This window comes from Chelonia mydas, chromosome 1 (assembly GCF_015237465.2).
Source record: "Chelonia mydas isolate rCheMyd1 chromosome 1, rCheMyd1.pri.v2, whole genome shotgun sequence".
Classification (NCBI taxonomy): Eukaryota; Metazoa; Chordata; order Testudines; family Cheloniidae; genus Chelonia; species Chelonia mydas.
The window spans coordinates 159,572,678-159,593,046 of NC_057849.1; the positions used below are offsets into that span (position 1 = coordinate 159,572,678).

The 20,369-nt window shown below is 39.8% G+C and overlaps 1 protein-coding gene and 1 long non-coding RNA gene across 4 annotated transcripts in view; one reads left to right on the forward strand and one right to left on the reverse strand.

The window, feature by feature from the left end:
* LOC114021373 overlaps positions 1-20,369 on the forward strand; it is a 58,717-nt gene that overhangs the window by 24,476 nt on the left and 13,872 nt on the right. For all 3 annotated transcript variants that reach the window (XR_005226143.2, XR_006287951.1, XR_005226142.2), the window contains exons 3-4: positions 4,199-4,291; positions 6,692-6,812. This is a non-coding gene — a long non-coding RNA (uncharacterized LOC114021373). The remainder of the gene's footprint in view (positions 1-4,198; positions 4,292-6,691; positions 6,813-20,369) is intronic.
* MORC3 (MORC family CW-type zinc finger 3) overlaps positions 1-20,369 on the reverse strand; it is a 54,963-nt gene that overhangs the window by 20,210 nt on the left and 14,384 nt on the right. The window contains exons 3-12 of the mRNA XM_037904252.2: positions 18,057-18,189; positions 16,787-17,001; positions 16,340-16,487; positions 13,229-13,379; positions 11,827-11,958; positions 11,476-11,595; positions 5,647-5,744; positions 604-708; positions 331-453; positions 165-239 (exon numbers count right to left, since the gene is read on the reverse strand). Of these exons, the coding sequence (XP_037760180.1) occupies positions 165-239; positions 331-453; positions 604-708; positions 5,647-5,744; positions 11,476-11,595; positions 11,827-11,958; positions 13,229-13,379; positions 16,340-16,487; positions 16,787-17,001; positions 18,057-18,189 (1,300 nt within the window). The remainder of the gene's footprint in view (positions 1-164; positions 240-330; positions 454-603; positions 709-5,646; positions 5,745-11,475; positions 11,596-11,826; positions 11,959-13,228; positions 13,380-16,339; positions 16,488-16,786; positions 17,002-18,056; positions 18,190-20,369) is intronic.

The following is a 20,369-nucleotide window of genomic DNA, read 5'->3' on the forward strand; positions in this document are numbered from 1 at the left end:
TGTACCCTTACAATGGTTTGGTCTGCTCTTTTAGGACACAAACCATGCTGTAACTTAGTAATATCCCCAAAACAGTGGGTAAATTAAAAACTTAAAGGTGTTTTACTTCTCATATTTCTATTCTATAATAGGTACATCTTTTTACACTAGTCTTTGGTACTCACTTTTTCTTACAAGTTTTCTCATATGTCGGATGTATTAGGTCATCATCTTCAGGTTCTTCTGGTACACTGCAATTCCTGATTAATAGTGAGACAAATGGTGCTCTAATTAACTGAGAAAAGTAAAACATGCAATAGCATCTCGATATTCCTCCAGATCCCACTTTACCTGAATTGTGGATCAGGATTCAACGAACAGTACCACTTCTCTGGCAAGCGATCTATTCCATCTGGAAGCTTCCGCCACTTCAGACATGAATCACATTGAACCCATGTCTGATCAGGTCGTTTTCTGTACAGAAACATTAAAACATTCATATGAAAATGTTTCCCCCCCACACTCCTGCGCAATATCATGTAGGAGTAGAGAAAAGAGAAACTAACATGCATGTATTTTAGTATTGAGGCCTTTACATTACAGCTTTAGAGGCATCTTACTTACTGTAAATCCTCTACTGGCAAATCTAGAGGATATTCTTCATTTTTCTTTGCTTTCATTTCATTCCAGTAATCATTAAGTTTTTCTCCCAGTGCTGCTATTGTAAGTCTAGCAAAGAAATAGTGCCTCATGAGAAACATTTTGTAAAATATTTATTAGCCAGGCAAACATTTACAGATTGCATAGAAAAGTTAGTGTGATTATAGCAGAAAGTTATTCAAATAAAAAAACCCTTAGTTTTAAACTAAAGTGCTAGACTTGTGTGAAGTCTTACGTGTCAATAACTTAGGGCTTGTCTACACTACCTGCCGGATCGGTAGGCTGCGATGGTTCCAGCGGAGGTCAATTTATCGCGTCTAGTATAGATGCGATAATCGACCGCTGAGTGCTCTCTCGTCAACTCCGGTACTCCACCAGAACGAGGAGCGCAAGTGGAGCTGATGGGAGAGCATCAGCTGTCGACTTACCGCACTGAAGACACCGCGGTAAGTAAATCTAAGAAGGTCGACTTCAGCTACACTATTCACATAGCTGAAGTAGCGTATCTTAGATCGACCCCGCACAGTAGCGTAGACAAGCAGAAATAGCAGCAGTTGAACAAAATAGCCTTTGATTCGAAAGAATGGTGAAAGATTAGGCAATACAACTATTAAAAATAATTTAAGTAGTCCATTTGGTAGTCCTATTAATACTTGTTCATGAATATTAGCCCTTTTAGTCCTTTTCTTTTTTGTATATTGATTCATTTACATATTAACTATGATATTAACAAAGATTCTAAAGAATAAAGAGTATGTGGAATTCTAAGGCCCTGAATACTGGTCCTTGACCTATAAGTAACCCTATTCATTAATTGTATGCACTAGGATGTATCTAATAATCTGTGGTGCTTCCATGTCAATAAAACTCCAAATATTCATGGAAACCATTCCTTTAAAAAAAATGTTACAATATAATGCTTACATAAGCATTACATATAAAATGGATTGATGAGGGATGATTGTTACAGCAGATGTTTCCTATTGGGGAATCAACAAGGAAGAATGCTTATGGGGGAAGAACAACTCCCTGAGAGATATTATCTTGAAAAATGTTGGTCCTCAGCTGTAAAAAATTATGCCTTCACATAAATCAGGAAAACTAAGAATGTACAGATATTAAAGGAAATCCCATCAGAACATAAGAAATGACATCAGAACATAGTTCTGGGAGGGTATTTTTGGCAAAGAAGGGTCATGGGCTAAAATCCCTATATAATAGAAGTTTTGGAACTTTGGTGGGATGCACAGTTTCATTCCCCACCTGTAACAGTGAAGAAGAGACACAGCGTCAGATCTTTACCTAACACCTAGGGTAGTAATTATCTATTCTTTCTGTAGAGTGCTCTATTAATCTCTGATTGAACATCAATTCCAATTGAGCCTGTTATTCGATAGTCTTGGATAGTCATTAAGTCAGACATGCAAAAGTCCTCAGCAAGATCACAACAAACTTAGAAGAGGAAGAGAAGTTTTGAGATTGGATTTAAAGATTTTAAGTCAGAAAAACAAAGAGCAAATGAATGTTCCAAAGAGGGGTCTAGAAAGAACACAAATGTAGACAGCCACAAAAAAAGCGAATCATAACATGAAGGAAGCAAGCAAACTGGAAGGCAGGAGTAAGTAGCATAGCAAAATGTATAAGAAGCCAGTGAATTGAAGAGGCAAAGACATGGAAATAAGCAAGGCGGAGCAAAAGTTATAGTACATGAATTAAGTAGGATGGTTTTGGACCAAATGAACAAAGGATTCTACAAGACCAAACATGATCTGTAAAAATGAAAATACTTGTCTAATGGGAAATACAGACGAGACTAGTGGGAACAATTATGGGTATACAAGAAAGAGGCAGTAAAGGAGGAACAGAGTTGACATCATAACCAAAATCAACAGAGCTCCTACAAGCAGACAAGTTTTCAGGAGCATATTCAGTTGCAGGGTTGAAGCCTAAGGGAGGACAAGGAAAGCAGACTTCATAGGGTGATGGGAGCAGATGCACAAAAGCTAGGTGTTTTTGGAAAGGTGGTGGTGGTGGGGGAAGGGCGGGTAAGATATCACTAATGTTCATATAAAATTGTACTAGTGTATTACATTTCAATATTTTTCACTAAATATTTACCATTCACCTCAGTTAACTGAATTATTTCTGAAGTCTCCCACACTCTCTTCAAATGAGAGAAAATATATATACACCCCCACTGTTTAATAAATACAATAAGCACAATTTTAGATAAAAGTTGAGAAAGCTACTGTCATTGTACATAAGGGTTACCCGAATCTCTGTTCCCAGTCTGGTCTCTCTGAATGCAACCCCCTCATGTGTTAGGCCTTGTCCCTTTACTTATCTTATGGTGTGTTCCTCTATATTATATATAGTTTGTCTATATTATATATTAGAGATTGCATACATCCCATTAACAGGTATTATCCACACAGTTTGTTAACATAACTTCCCAACATTTTTTGTATATGTAAACTGAATACGTCATGCTCTCCCCACAATTCTGTTCACAAAAGCACAACATTTTGCAAAGCTGTAGTCAGCCTTGCCATTAGAAAATAGGAAGCCTGTTAAGCTAAAATACAAAGAGTGGTGGGTCCTAGCACAGATTGGGATGCACCTCTACACTCAACTGGGGTTGGAAAGTACTAGCCAAATCAGAAATAAGAAAATAATAGAACAAAACAAATTAAAGAACTGTTACAAACCAATGGATTGGATTTTAGTGATGTGTAAAAAGCTTTGTAACTTGTAAAATCATACTACAAGTATTATCTGATAAGCCAGAGGTGGGCAAATTATGGCCCGCGGGCCACATCCGGCCTGCTGGACCCTCCTGCCCAGACCCTAAGCCCCTGGCCTGGGAGACTCGCCTCCGGCCCCTCTCTCGCTGTTCCCCCTCCCCCACAGCCTCAGCTTACTACACTGCTGGCACAGTGAGCTCCTAGGGCAGAATGGATGCAGAGCCCAGCCTGACCTGGTGCTCTGTGCTGCGCGGTAAGGGGGTAGGGAGCAGGGCGGGTTGGACAGAGGGCAGGGGAGTTCAGGAGGGTGGCCAGGGGGGTAGATGGGGTCGGGGTGGTTAGAGGGCAGGGAACAGGGTGGTTGAATGGGGGCAGGGGTTCCGTGGGCGGTCAGGAGATAGAGAGAAGGGGTGGTTGGATGGGGCAGGAGTCGGGGGAAGGGGGAGGAGTGCGCCATCAGGGAACAGGGAGGTGCGCTGTCAGGGGATGAGAAGCTGGGGGGGGGGGGGGAGAAGGGGGACACGGATAGGGAGTGGGGTCTGCGCCACGCCCCCCTCCCCTAACCAGCCCTCCATACAATTTTCGAAACCCGATGCGGCCCTCAGGCCAAAAAGTTGCCTGCTCCTGTGATAAGCTATCTTAGAAGCACATTTTCTGTGTAAGAATTGCTTCCCAGAAAGAAGGCACATATGTCTCCTTCCCATACGGCTTTGTGTTTAAACAATAAATTTGGGTAAGTTTGGTTATTTGGTATCTTGAACATTTAAGAACAAATCATGAGTATAATCAAACGATTGTCTACTTTTTGTCAACAGGTGGGATTCTGCAATTCTCCCATTCTTGAGACCAGGCCCTGGGCTACAGTATACTGTGGATCAGTTGTACTTAACAGGTCCAAGTGAGTTCAGGTACCTGTATTTCTTCCCTTAAAGTAACCTAAGCAGGCCTAACTTCTTCAGATACCCTCAGAAGGATCCGGGGTTTTAGTCTGGTTCTCCTAAACAGCTATCTTCCCTCTTGAAAGAGTAAAAAGAAAAGGAGGACTTGTGGCACCTTAGAGACTAACCAATTTATTTGAGCATGAGCTTTCGTGAGCTACAGCTCACTTCATCGGATGCTGTAGCTCACGAAAGCTCATGCTCAAATAAATTGGTTAGTCTCTAAGGTGCCACAAGTCCTCCTTTTCTTTTTGCGAATACAGACTAACACGGCTGTTACTCTGAAATCTTGAAAGAGTGTTCTTTTTGAGTTTAGATCCCATTAATCAAAAGCCTTTTTCTGTCCTGGAATTGTCAAACACTTGACTAGTTACGAAACAAGTGGCTTATCTTGAGCCATTCTTTCCCTTCCTGCTTGTTCTCCATCCACCCCCACATTATACTAAACCACTGTATTCATACAGAACATCCCAATCAGGTCAACATGCACTATTCATAAACTATTACAGAGCAGCTCCAAATCCCAGTTAGTTACCACAACCCTATGCGGCTGAGAAATCTGAGCTGCTTACTTTATAGTTCATCTGCCAAATCTAAGATTTAACAGAATTTCCAGTCTCATGACATATCCAATTCCTTCGGTTACAGGTGATTGATATTGCTCAGCCTACCAGAGAAACAGGAAAGCTGTATCTCAGAATTTTAACTTTTATTATTAAAAAAGGACAAATTACTAATTTACAGCTTTAACTAGAGCATTAATTTTGAGACTCCTTAAATACACTCTCCAGTAAGCCAATTACTTAATTATCTTTGCATGTAAAAAACAAGGAAAAATAGCAACTCCAAAGTATCTTCAGATGTAGATGACAATATATAAAACTTTTGTTGCAGATATTAGTATTAAAGAACACACAATTAACTTGGCAATTATTTGTTGTTTCTATTTCCCACCTCACTTTTCCCTCAAATACACATTCAGCATTTTAAATACTCCACTGGTTAGCATATGAATTCAGCTTTTCAGCCAGTTAACTCTATCCATAGAAAGATGCATTTAAATAGAAAAGCATGTAGGTGTTTGAAAGATAAAGTAACTTTTTAAAACAGAATTAACTACCTTTGTTTTCAATTTGGTAGCTATTACTGTCCAAAGTGGTGGTAGTATTTCATGACAATTTCAGATTACAAAGTACTTATGCAATACTTAGGGGAAAAAAACTAACATTTTATAGCTAAGAAAATAGCATGCTATGAAAAGTATTTAGTGCACCTACCGTAAACCCATTTTATAATATGTCTAGATAAAATACATATATATTCACCTGTATTCATTGGTATAATCAAAATCTTGTTTATTATGAGTTGGTTTTAGGAAGTTACATTCTATAACCCCAACTACACCAACACCCATGTTGTTTGCCTGTAAAAGATTAATATAGAAATTAGAAAAAGATGCCAACTTTTATACTGAAACATTCCTATTTACAAAGAGAAAACAATTGATAGTTTGGATTTTACAAAATGTATTCAATTTAGCAACAAGTTCGTTGGAAAAGTTTACAAGCCACTTGAGCTGAAGTTACAAAATTAAATTTTGACATGTAGTTCCTCTTGGGGAAAAAAATGGAATTGTCTTGTATTTTGTACCTATCATGGGTGAAAACATATCCAATGTGGATAAAGGAAGGCTTTAAAATAGGTCCAAAGTGGGAAGGTGACAAAAGCTCATAGGTAAGCATAAAAAACCCATGTTAACAGAGGGCTAGATGTTCGGAGGAAGACATGGAAAATTACAATAGGGTCACAGGAGTAACAAGAGGGAAATCAGTGGGGGAATCTGCTCAACATCTCAGATGTCTATACACAAATGCAAGGAGTATGGGGAATAATTAGTACATAAGCTAAACTATCACAAAGGCTTGGTGGGATAAATCTTATGACTGGACTATTGGTATAGAGGGGTATAATTTGTTCAAGAAGGACAGGCAGGTGATGTAGCGTTATACATCAAGAATATATACGCTTGTTCTGAGGTCCAGAAGGTGGTGAGAGGCAGACAGGTTTAAAGTTTCTCAGTGAAGATAACCCAGGGAAAAATAAGGGTAACATCATGGTATGGGTATATTATAGCCCATCAAATCAGAAGGAAGAAGTGGATGAGGCGCTTCTAAAACAAAACAAATATCAAAAACACATTGGTACTAATGGGGAGACGTGAACAACCCAGACATCTGTTGGAAAAGTAATACAGGCAAAGCAAAAAATGTCCAATAAGTTCTTGGAAATGTATCAGGGACAAATTTTGTTTCAGAAAGTGGAGGAAGTAACTATGGGGACAATCATTTTCGACTTGATTCTGACCAATAGGGAGAAATTGATTGTGAATCTGAAGGCAGAAAGCAATTTGGGTGAAAGTGACCATGAAATGCTGATTTCATCATTCTAAAGAAAGGAAGGAGCAAAAGCAGCAGAATAAGGACATAAAAAGGTAAGGGAAAATTCCAACTTCAAAGGATCTTTGATGTAGACAACAATATATAACACTTTTCTTTCAGATATTACTATTATAGAATACTCAGTAGCTAATAACTTGGCAATTTGTTGTTGTTTCTATTTTTCACCTCACACCTCCCTCAAATACATGTTCAGCATTTTAAAATACTCCACTGGTTAGCAAAAAAGCAGACTAACACACTCCAAGAACTCATAGGTAAAGTCCAATGGGAAGAAAATCTAAGGGAAAAATTAGTTCAGGACAGCTGGCAGTTCCCTCAAGGTGACAATATTAAAGGCATAACTGCAAACTATTCTATCTTTCCTTCGGAAGAGGCCAAAAAGGCTCCATCAGGAGCTCTTTAGTGACCTGAAAATCAAAAAGGAATTCTATAAAACGCGGAAACATGGTCAAATAGATAAGGAGGAGTACTAAAGAACAGCGTAAGTACGTAGAAACAAAAATCAGAAAGGGCAAGGCACAAAATGAGTTACACCTGGCAAGGCACATAAAAGGGAATAAGAGGAGGTTCTTTAAATACCTTAGGACCAAGAGAAAGACTACGAAAAGTGTGGGTCCTCTACTTAGCGGAGAATGAGAGCTAATAACTGACGACATCAACAGAGCTAAGGTGCTTAATGCCTATTGTGTTGCAGTCTTCATTAAAAAGGTTAATGACCACCAGATACTCAACACAATTAATACCAACACCCAGTGGGAAGGAATGCAAACAAAAATAGGAAGAGAACAGGTTAACAAATATTTAGATAAGTTAGATGTATTTCAAGTCAGCAGGGACTGCTGAAATTCATGCTAGAGTACTTAAGCTACCAGCTGAAGCCATCTCAGAGCTCTTAGCAATTATCTCTGAGAACTCCTGGAGGACAGGAGAGGTCCCAGAAGCCTGGAGAAGGACAAATGTAGTACCTATTTTTAAAAAAGGAAAACCAAAGAGGACCTGGAGAATTATAGACCCGTCAGCATAACTTCAATACCTGCAGAGATACTGGAACAATTATTAAACAGTCAATTTGTAAGCACCTGAAGGAGAACAGGGTTATATGGAAGAGTCAGCATGGATTTGCCAGAACAAATCATGCTAAACTGACTTAATTTCCTTCTTTGATTGGACTACTGACCTAGTGGATGGAGGAACACAGTAGACATGATATACCTTGATTTCAGTAAAGCTTTTGACACAGTTCCACATGACATTCTCATAAGCAAAGCAGGGAAATGTGGTCTAGATGAAATTACTGTAAGGTGGCGCACAACTGGTTGAAAGACTGTACCCAAATGTTATCAGTTTGCTGTCAAATTAGGAGGGCATAATTACTGGGATCCCAAAGGGGTCAGTCCTAGGTCTGGTACTATTCAATATTTTCATTAATGACTTGGATAATAGAGTAGAGGGTATGCTTATAAAAATCGGCAGACACCACTAAGCTGGAGGGGGTTGTAAGTACGTTGGAGGACAGGTTTAAAATTCAAAATGAGCTTGACAAATTGAAGAACTGATCTGAATTCAACAAGATGAAATTCAATAAAGACAAGTACAAAGTACTGCATTTAGGAAGAAAAAAATCAAATCACAACTATCTAGGTAGTAGTACTGCTAAAAAGGATCTTAGGGTTACAGTGGACCACAAACTGAGTTGTCAATGTGATGCAGCTACAAAAAAGGTTAATATGATTCTGGGGTGTATTAACAGGACTGTTGCATGCAAGACACAGGAGGTAATTATCCCACTCTACTCGGCACTGGTGAGGCCCCAACTGGAGTAATGTGTCAAATTCTGGGCACCATACTTTGGAAAAGATGTGGACAAATTGGGAGGAGTCCACAGGAGAGCAACAAAAAATGATAAAAAGGTTTAGAAAACCTGACCTATAAGGAAACGTTAAAAAACTGGGCATGTTTAGTCATGAGAAAAGGGGGGGGGGGGGGGGGGAGAGAAGACCGGACCTGAGAGTCTTCAATTATGTTAAGTGCTGTTATAAAGAGGACAGTGATCAATTGTTCTCCATGTCCACTGAAGGTAGGACAAATACTAATGGGCTTAATCTGCAGCAAGAGAGATAGGAAAAGCTTTCTAACTACAAAAGGAAGTTACACAGTGGAATAGCCTTTCAAGGGAGGTCATGGAGTCCCCATCATTGGAAGCTTTTAAAAACAAGTTGGACAAACACCTGTCAGGGATGGTCTAGGTTTACTTGGTCCTGGCACAGCATAGAGGGCTGGACTTGATGACTCTGAGGTCCCTTCCAGCACTAAATTTCTATGACTCTATAAGGACAACGGACTTTAAAAAAAAAGGGGGGGGGATTTTAAACACACTATGAGAACTGGTAGGTAACGTCCCCCGGGAAGAAAATCTAAGGGCTAAAAGAGAACTGGCAGTTTCTCAAAAAGACAGCATTAAAGGCACAACTTCAAGCTATCCTGATATGCAGGAAACAGGACTATAGTAAGGGGTCAACATGGCTCCATCAGGAACTCTTGAATCACCTGAAAAATCAAAAAAGAATCCTACAAAAAAGTGGGAGCTTTGTGGTATTCTTTTGTACTCAGCAATTCATCAAGCGTATAGGGAGAAAATCAGAAACGCTAAGAGACAAAATGAATTACACCTAGCGAGAGGTATAGAAGGCTAAGAGGTTCTTTAAATACATTAAGAGAAAGACCAAGGAAAGTGTAGGTCCTCTACTTGGCAGAGAAGGCTGAGATGCCTATTTTGCGTCAGTCTTCGCTAAAAAGGTTAACAGATACAACACAACTAATATTAACAAGGGGTAGGAATACAAGCCAACACAGGGAAAGAACAAGTTAATGAATATTTAGATATGTTAGATGTATTCTAGTCAGAGGGCTTTATGAAATTCATCCTAAGGGTACTTAAGTTACTAGCTGAAGCAATCTCTGAATCATTAACAATTATCTTCAAGATCACATGGAGGGTGGGTAAGGTCCCCGACGGCTGAAGGGCAAACATATTACCTATTTTTAAAAAGGGGGAACAGGAAGGTCCTGGAGAATTATAAACCAGTCAGCCTAACCTTGATACCTAGAAAGATACTGGGACAAATTGTTAAACAATCAACCTGTAAGCACCTAAAGTACAACAGAGTTATAAGTAATCGCCAACATGGATTTATCAAGAACTAATCACGTCAAACCAACTTAATTTCCTTCTTTGACAGGGTTGTTAGCCTCGTGGATTGGGGGAGGGGGGAGTAGTAGATGTGATATCACTTGATTTTATTAAGGCTTTTGACAGTCCCATATGACCATTCTCGCAAGCTAACTAGGAAAATGGGGTCTACATGAAATTACTGTAAGGTGGGCGCAAAAGTGGTTGAAAGACCATACTCAATGAGTAGTTATCAGTGGTCCTCTGTCAGATGGGAAGGACATATCTAGTAGTGTCCTACAAGTGTCAGTCTTGGGTCTGGTCCAATTCAATTTTTCATTTATGACTTGGATAATGGAGTGGACAGTATGCTTATAAAACAATTATGACAGCAAGCTAGGAGGGTTTGTAAGCACTTTGGAGGACAGGATTAGAATTCAAAATTACCGTAACAAATTGGAGAATTGGTCTGAAATCACACAAGACGACATTCAATAAAGACAAGTACAAAGTACCTTACACTTAGAAAGGAAAAATCAAATGCACAACTACAAAAGTGGGGAATAAATGGCAAGGCAGTAGTACTGCAGAAAAAGATCTGGGAGTTGTAGAGGATCACAAACTGAGTATCAGTCAACAATGTGATACAGTTGTGAAAAACGCTAATAACTTGGGCTGTATAAACAGCAGTGTTGTACGTAAGAGACAGGAGGTAACCGTCTCACTCTACTTGGCACTGGGGATGCTTCAGCTGGAGTACTGCGTCCAATTCTAGGTGCTACACTTTAGAAAAGATGTGGACAAATTGGAGAGAGAGTGTCCAGAGGAGAACAACAAAAAATGATAAAAGGTTTAGAACCTATAAGGAAAGGTTAAAAGAACTAGACATGTCTTCTTGAGGAAAGAAGATTATGGGGGGGACTTGAGAAGTCTTCAGGTATGTTAAAGGCTGTTATAAAGAGGATAAATCAATTGTTCATGTCCACTGAAAGCAGGGTAAGATGCAATGGGCTTGAACTAAAGCAAGGGAGTTTAGGTTAAATATTATGAAAAACTTTCTGTCTACAAGGGTAGTTAAACCTCTGGTATAGGGAAGGTTGTGAATCCCTATTACTGGATGTTTAAGAACTAACTTGTCATGGATGGGCTAGGTTTACTTGGACCTGACTCAGCACCAGGAGCTGGACTGATTACTTCGAGGTCCCTTCCAGCCCTACATTTCTATGATTCTCGAGTCCCTCCTTTCTCCTAAAAGTGACACATTCTTGCCTACACTTTGTACATCAAGTTTAGTACTAAAGCAAGCATTTATCATGAAGTTCTTAGTACAACTTTCAGTATTAAACTGATGCACTGACACTACAGAAACCAAGGATATTACAAAAGCTACATCAAAATATAACATTTCTTAAAAATCAGTATTTTATTACTATTATAGTTCTCAATAAAATAAATTAGGTAAACTGTTTTGAATTAAACTAGTTTCTAATTCACAAATATTAACTTTTTCAAGGTTAAATTCTTACCTTTAATTGACAGCCAACCCTTTCATAAGCTTTGATGAGTCTGTTTTTGTGGTACATCATTATTCCATAATGATCTTTGTTTCTGCAGTTAAATCCAAAGGTGATTCTTACAGTTTTAGCCTTGTTTTTGGATGTTAAGGATAATTTGATCACCCAAGAGTTTCTTCATACTGAAAGTTCATTCAAAAATGAGCCAATACCTTCAAACTGGAACAATTCCATCAGCCCCCAGGTTTGGTATAGCATCTTAATGGATATCTGCAACACAACATTTTGTCACAGAATTGACAGCGTACTTACATCATGTCTTCCCATTTAGCATGCAATGATGTACGTATCAGTAAAGGATACAGCCAAAAATTTTGGTCTATAAATATCACGTTCAATGTATGCAAGACTTTTGGAAATCAGTTGCGTTTTCACTTTTTGTCCTCTGATAATGATTTGCATTCTTGGCTTCAAATACAAAATACTGCTGTAAGCCTGCAAAACACATGGTAATTTCTATTACGCAAGCCAAACCAAACCAACATGAATGGTTTATAATACATCCTCTCTCTATATAGAGTAAATGCTCCTTAATAACAACCCTGATAACTACTTCCTGTTAAACATTTTGCCTGGAACTGAAACCATCCAATTGACTAGAATTGGAATTGGTCTGGATATTGGCAACACACTTGCTGCTTATTGACTTTTGTTGCCTGCAGCTCCACAGGCTCCCAACACTATCATTCCACATGGAAAGACCCAGGCGCAGGCAGGTTTGCAGGGCTGCAGTTAGGGACAGAAGTGCTAGGATGTGTGGAGCCCAGGCCTCAGGGTTGCTGCTGCCTAGATGCTGGGGGCTGCACGATACCTCTCCCTGTCCTCTCTGGGCTGCATCCTGCTCTTGCAACAGGGGCATGGCACTCCCAGGCACTTCCCCTGGCCACAGGCAGGTTTTCAAGTGGCGGAAAGAAGACAGACAATTCCTTCACTGAGGAGACAAGCTGATAGTATGGCTTGCCTCATGCAAAAAGGATCACCCCCAGGCTTGGCTGAAAAATAGTGAAAGGTCTTTGGGGTGAACTTTGCTTTACAAGGCATTAAATTAGTCTAGATTCTAGCCTAAATAGTTAAATAAGTCTAGATTCTAAAAGCATTATTTTATATGTAACCATTTGTTTCCAATACTTCTACTTATCACTTGAATCTCTTTCCTTTGTTAAATACACTTTTTCTTGCTTTCACTATAAACATATCTAAGTGCTGTCTGTTAAAGAGCAGCGATCTGAGGGAAAACTAGAAACTGCAGTGTACTGCAACTGGGAGCACCAAATCTGTGAATATTGAGTATTTCCAGTGGAACAGGGGCTGGGTACTAGGAAGACATTCAAGGGCCTGGAGGTTGGACCATATCTATCACTGACCTGCAGAGAGACAGTGGAGCAAGCATAGGCTGAGAAGGGAGTGCTTGTGTTGCCCATGACTGGCAGAGTCAGGGAGCTGACACACAGCAACAAGGCTTCCTCACACTAAGGGCAGGTTATAGTTAGGTGCCTCACAATCCTGGAGAAGCTGAGATGCACCCTGGGGAAGCATCACAGACACATACTGCAAAAGCAAATGGACTGTCTTTAAAATATTTTATGGCCAATGCTGCTGTAGTATAATCATTCTCATTGAAAACAAATATTTTAACCTACTTTCCAGATTTGTCACTGATTACTTTATTTAAAAAAACAAAACAAAACAAAAACAGTATACTTACCCTTAGTGAATAGTCACTTTCGGGCACAATCTGGTCCTGTCTCTCTTGTTTTTTATACCCTCTTTTCCCTGTTGCTTCATCTAAATCTTCTGGAATTCTGATGTCATATTTATCCTTATCAAAATCGAGTTCTGTTTCTCCATCTTTATCTCTGTGGAAGGCAGTCCAAAATATAAATAAAATAAATTTATATTAAATTATTTAAAAAATTAAAAATAAACTAATAACCCAAAACAATTACTGAAGGCAGGGTACCACGGAAGGGTGGAATAGGAAGATTTTAGCAGGCAAGCTTATTTCAGCTGGAGATTCTAAAGTATGGTTGATTAAAAAGGAACATATCTTTGAAGAAGAGTTCTCTAATATTTACCAGGTAACACTGCAATGACATTCATTTGTTCTAAATGAATCCTAACAATACTACTACAGAAATACATCCTAAAATATTCAAGGAGCTGTCTTAGGACATATCTGAGTCGTTAGCTATTATCTTCAAAAACTCATGGAAGATGGGAGAGATTCCAGACTGGAGGAAGGCAAATACAGTGCCAATCTATAAAAAGGGGAATAGGGACAACCCAGGGAATTACAGACCCAGACCATAGTTATCAGTCAAGCTGAAAGGGCATATCAAGTGAGGTCCCACAGGGATCCTTCCTGGGTCCAGTTCTGTTCAATATCTAAATCATTTATGAACGTAATGGCATAGAGAGTACACTTAAAGTTTTCAGACAATACCAAGCTGGGAAGGGTTGCAAGTGCTTTGGAGGATAGGATTAAAATTCAAACTGATCTGGACAAACTGGAGAAATCGTCTGAAATAAACAGAGTGAAATTCAGTAAGGACAAATGCAAAGTACTCCACTTATGAAGGATCAACTGCACACATACCAAATGGAAATTACTGCCTAGGAAGGAGTACTGTGCAAAGGGATCTGGGGGTTATAGTGGACCACAACCTAAATGAGAGTCCACAGTACAACACTTGCAGCAAAAAAAACCCACAAACATACATCATTCTGGGATGTATTAGTACAGGGGTTCCCAAACTTGGCTTGTGGCTTGTTCAGGGTAAGCCCCTGGAGGGCCACGAGACACTGTTTACTTAAGCATCTGCAGGTACGGCCACTCGCAGCCCCCAGTGGTCGCGGTTCGCCGTTCCTGGCCAATGGGAGCTGCAGGAAGCGGTGGCCTGGCCCGCACCTCTTCCCACAGCTCCCATTGCCCAGGAACAGCGAACCACGGTCACTGGGGCTGAGCGGCCGTACCTGCAGATGCTCAGGTAAACAAAGCACCTCAGGGCCTGCCAGGGGCTTACCCTGAACAAGCCGTGAACCAAGTTTGGGAACCCCTGTATTAGCAGGAGCATTGTAAGCATAACACGAGAAATATTTCTTCTGCTCTACTCTGCGCAGATTAGGCCTCAACTGGAGCATTTTGTCCAGTTCTGGACACCACATTTCAGGAAAGATGTGGACAAACTGGAGAAAGCCCAGAGGAGAGAAGAGGATATAAACTAGCCATCAACAAGTTTAGGCTTGAAATTAGGAGAAAGTTTCTAATCAGAGAACTGAAGTTCTGGAACAGCCTTCCAAGGAGAGGAGTAGGGGCAAAAAACCTAACTGGCTTTAAGACTGAGCTTGATAAGTTTATAGAGGGGATGGTATGATGAGACTGCCTACAATGGCATGTAGCCTATCTACGACCGCCAGCAGCAAATCTCCAACAGCCAGCGATAGGGAGGGCTCTGAGTTACTATACAGAATTCTTTCCCAGGTGGGTGGGGCAGGTTCTGTGGCCTGCAATGTACAGGAGGTCAGACTAGATGATCATGATGGTCCTTTCTGACCTTCAAGTCTATGAGAGCAACAAAAACGATTAAAGGTCTAGAAAACATGACCTATGAGGGAACATTGAAAAAACTGGGTTTGTTTAGTCTGGAGAAGAGAAGATTGGGGGGGTGCTGATATGATAACAGTTTTCAAGTACAAAAGGGGTTGTTACAAGGAAGAGGGAGAAAAATTGTTCTCCCTAACCTCTGAGGATAGGAGAAGCAGCAATGGGCTTAAATTGCAGCAAGGGCAGTTTAGGTTGGACATTAGGAAAAGCTTGTCAGAGTAGTTAAGCATTGGAACAAATCTCCTAGGGAGACTGTAGAACCTCTCACATTGGAGGTTTTTAAGGACAGGTTAGACAAACACCTGTCAGGAATGGTCTAGTTATTACTTAGTCCTGCCTTGAGTGCAGGGGACTGGACTAGATAACCTATTGAGGTTCTTTCCAGTCCTACATTTCTATGATTCTATAGGGCACAATCCTAAAGAGGCACATGGATGGAGAAGTTGACCAAACAAATTTGTTCTCTAATTTCTACTGACTTTGAGAATGTGACTAATTAAGCCTTTTATTCTGCTATGGTAAATATGTGGGGAAATTCTGGATTAGATACCGTAAGAGTCAACAAACTAGAATTAAACTTGAAAAGTTCCAGACATTTTAAGTACACTACTACTAGGCCACAAGAAAGTTTAGTTAAGGAGCTGCCTGGTTTCTCTCAAACTGCCATTAAAATATTAAAACAGATAAGATTTAGCAAGATATCACATTTTAGGGCTAGCTTGCAACTGCAAAAACTTTGCTGGTATAGCAATGCCAACAAACCTCTCTAGCAGCGCTCCAACTTATTCTAGCAAAAGTAATTCTTTTGCTGGCACAGTTAAACTACCTCCTCAAAGGGCATAAGCTATACCAACAAAAGTATTTTGCCTATATTAACTGTGAACACAGGGTTTTTTGCTGGCATAACGAACAGACATAGCTACGCCAGCAGAACATTGTAGTGTAGGCCTGGTTTTAGTCCCTTTGCCTCTGGCTATTTTACTTGCTCTGTTGTGATAGTTTAGTGGTAGTGGATGAATGACCTTGTAACTCTCAAGTTTATCAGTCTGATTCTGCATGTTCCCACTAAGTTACTACCAACTCATGCTCATTAGCTGTGTAGCTTTAGAGAGTTGTTCCACCAAGACTTCTAAAGTCTAGCTGCTTACCACCAAACTCATGCACACTGAACACTTAAGTTCACAATTTAGCAGACACTGGACTTCATCTTACCTTCTAAGGTTCCAAATGATGATTCTTGTTCCTTTTTTCCCCATGATAGCATCAAGCTCTGCCAGTAACTTCTCCTCAGTAGAGAACAAAGAATATGCCTGGATAGCCTTTAGGCTGGCTTTGTATTCTACTGGATTAATTATTTGCCGTAAAAACTAAGTTAAAGACTTAAACATTTCACAAATTAAAATAAATTTCTAGGTGAGCTTCTTTGGCATAGCCACAGTACTCTGGGCTTTCTTCCTAACATGTCTTAGACAAGTGTTTTGTTGCTATTATCCAACCCCCCATAGCCCTCATCCCTCCTTATATATGAGGAGGGCAACAGCACAACTGCAATTTCCATTTCTTGAGAGGGCAAGAAGCATTCCTGAGAGGCTCTTCATATCCTACATTTACACATGCAAGTGCACCACTTTTTATGTCTGAAAATACTCAAAAGGATATGTTGCCTGTTAAATGATACTATAGGAACAATGACATGTTCTGCCTTTGTAGCTTCTAGGAAGGTCTGAGATAACAGGCCAACACTCATGGTCTCTCCATTTTTGGTGAAAACAATTGCATCTTTTCCCAGGCGCATAGATCCCGATTTAAATCCATTTCCATACAGTCCCACTGGAACGCGGCCATTTATTGTAACTTTGTCACTGAAACCAAAGCTGAAACACATTGTTAGAACATTTTGTAAAAAGTGTAAACCCACAAAAGATTGATATCAAAATAGGTTTAAACAGATGTTAATCTCTACTTTTGATACCAGTGACTAAAGCACAGCTAAAAGATGTATTTGCTCAACAACTAGACAAAGGCTGAGGATCAGATTGATGTTACAATGCTAAACTGCTCCCTGGTGTCATCTATTGCCATCTTTAAATATGTCTAAGGGGTATAATCTGTAAGGGATTATACAAAAAGTGCTCCCAAATCAGTCTAACAGTCAATTATAAAGACTGAACTAGACGTTGGTGAACAGTTTTTCCACTTCTCTCAATTGCTTTTGCAATAATTTGTAAACAAAAGTCAATTTTGCATTGGTAAAGGAGACAAAGGAGACATTTCATTAAAAGTGATGATCTGTAGTTGTGCAGTGAATTTAGCATTAAGCCCTTAACTCACAAGAAACAGTAAGTTAGAAAAAAAACACGTAAAAAGAAAATATATAACTGTTCATTACAGCAATTCCTCAGCCCCTTAATTGTTCTACAATACCTGCAATTTTGAACAATGTGCAAAATCTTAATTCTAATACATTTCACCTACAACCCACTAAATCAAAGGAGCAACTGAACGGTTATGTTGGCAGTTAATGGCACTGAGCTAACTACCTTTCAACTTTGGCTACCTGGGTTTATATTCACACAAACCTGAGTTTAGCAAGTATATCCTCCTCTTCTTCCCCTATCCTATTCCACTTACGGACATTACAAAACCACATATTTCTGTATTGCCGCTGACTCTAAATAGGCTCAGGAACAGACAAATGGAGGAGGGTGATTCAGGAACAAAATGTACTGCAGATCTTGATGAAGGCTTGACCAGCATCTGCCTATCGTTTGGATCTAGTTACTAATCTTAGTCTCACTTTCACAGGCACTAAATTAATTTGCAGATTTGACATAAAAATATGCAGGAATGAGCAGAACATTACAATCTGAAACTAGAAATTGGAATGATTGTGGGAGACCATAAAAATATCCACAAAACAGTTACCTACCTGAGCATTTTGTGCAATTTTTCTGAAGTCATACCATTTCCATTATCAGTAAATGTCAAACATATGTTGCCCTTTATTACTGTTTTGTCTATCCATATCTGTTTCGCATTCACATCTGGATCATAAGCATTGTCTGAAAATCAGGGAAGTGTGAAATTAACAAGAGCACAAATTAAAATGCTATAGCATCCATACATTCAAATATTCAAAAATACATCATTCTGGTGAAGGGCTTATATACCAAAACGTTCTATGAAAATATTTCCCAGGTAAGTGGATTCAGGATGTCCCATCTTTTACCCATAAAACATTAAATTCCATACACCTTTCCTTCACCCTCCTTTTTAAACCAGCTAAAGCCATTTTTAAAAGTTAAAATATTGTACAAGGTCTACAAAATGAGTGGCTTATAGTTGCTGTTTTAGGATCAGACTTGAAGGCCAGTCCCCACTCAGTGTACACCAATTTTTATAATCACTCATGTGGACAGATACCATATTATCTGGGCTGTTTGCTGATGACTTTCCACCACTAATCACTCAGAAAGATGTAGGGTTAAGCTATGAGTGCTGGTTGCCAAGTAGCTTTCAAACAAAAGGCCTTTCCAAAGACTAATGAGGATCTGCCATTTAGGAACCACTTAAACTATTGCTAAAAGAAAAGGAGTACTTGTGGCACCTTAGAGACTAACAAATTTATTTGAGCATAAGCTTTCATGAGCTACAGCTCACTTCATTGGATGTATTCAGTGGAAAATACAGTGGGGAGATTTATGTACATAGAGAACATGAAACAATGGGTGTTACCATACACACTGTAACCAGAGTGATCACTTAAGGTGAGCTATAACCAGCAGGAGAATGGAGGGGTGGGGACACGGGGACCTTCTGCAGTGATAATCAAGGTGGGCCATTTCCAGCAGTTGACAAGAACGTCTGAGGAACGGGAGGGGGTGGGGGGATAAACATGGGGAAATAGTTTTACTTTGTGTAATGACCCATCCACTCCCAGTCTCTATTCAAGCCTAAATTAATTGTATCCAGTTTGCAAATTAATTCCAATTCAGCAGTCTCTCGTTGGAGTCTGTTTTTGAAGTTTCTTTTTGTTGAAGTATTGCCACTTTTAGGTCTGTAATCAAGTGACCAGAGAGATTGAAGTGTTCTCCAACTGGTTTTTGAATGTTATAATTCTTGATGTCTGATTTGCGTCCATTTATTCTTTTATGTAGAGACTGTCCTGTTTGACCAATGTACATGGCAGAGGGGCATTCCTGGCACATATCACATTGGTAGATGTGCAGGTGTACGAGCCTCTGATATTGTGGTTGATGTGATTAGGCCCTATGATGGTGTCCCCTGAATAGATATGTGGGCACAGTTGGCAACGGGCTTTGTTGCAAGGATAGGTTCCTGGGTTAGTGTTTTTGTTGTGTGGTGTGTGGTTGCTGGTGAGTATTTGCTTCAGGTTCTGGGGCTGTCTGTAAGCAAGGACTGGCCTGTCTCCGAAGATCTGTGAGAGTGAGGGTCGTCTTTCAGGATAGGTTATAGATCCTTGATGATGCATTGGAGAGGTTTCAGTTGGGGGCTGAAGGTGATGGCTAGTGGCGTTCTGTTATTTTCTTTGTTGGGCCTGTCCTGTAGTAGGTGACTTCTGGGTACAATCTCTGGTCACTTGATTACAGACCTAAAAGTGGCAATACTTCAACAAAAAAAACTTCAAAAACAGACTCCAACGAGAGACTGCTGAATTGGAATTAATTTGCAAATTGGATACAATTAATTTAGGCTTGAATAGAGACTGGGAGTGGATGGGTCATTACACAAAGTAAAACTATTTCCCCATGTTTATCCCCCCACCCCCTCCCGTTCCTCAGACGTTCTTGTCAACTGCTGGAAATGGCCCACCTTGATTATCACTACAAAAGGTCCCCCCGCGCCCCCCCCCCGCTGGTAATAGCTCAGCTTAAGTGATCACTCTGGTTACAGTGTGTATGGTAACACTCATTGTTTCATGTTCTCTATGTATATAAATCTCCCCACTGTATTTTCCACTGAATGCATCCGATGAAGTGAGCTGTAGCTCACGAAAGCTTATGCTCAAATAAATTTGTTAGTCTAAGGTGCCACAAGTACTCCTTTTCTTTTTGCGAATACAGACTAACACGGCTGCTACTCTGAAACCTGTCATTAAACTATTGCTGGCAATCCTGATGAGCAGCCACTGGAATTAAATGTAAACCCTGCAGAATTTTAGTAATTTGCATTAAGGCCCATTCTGAATTTGTGAGTGAACAAACATGTAAAAGCAAAGGTG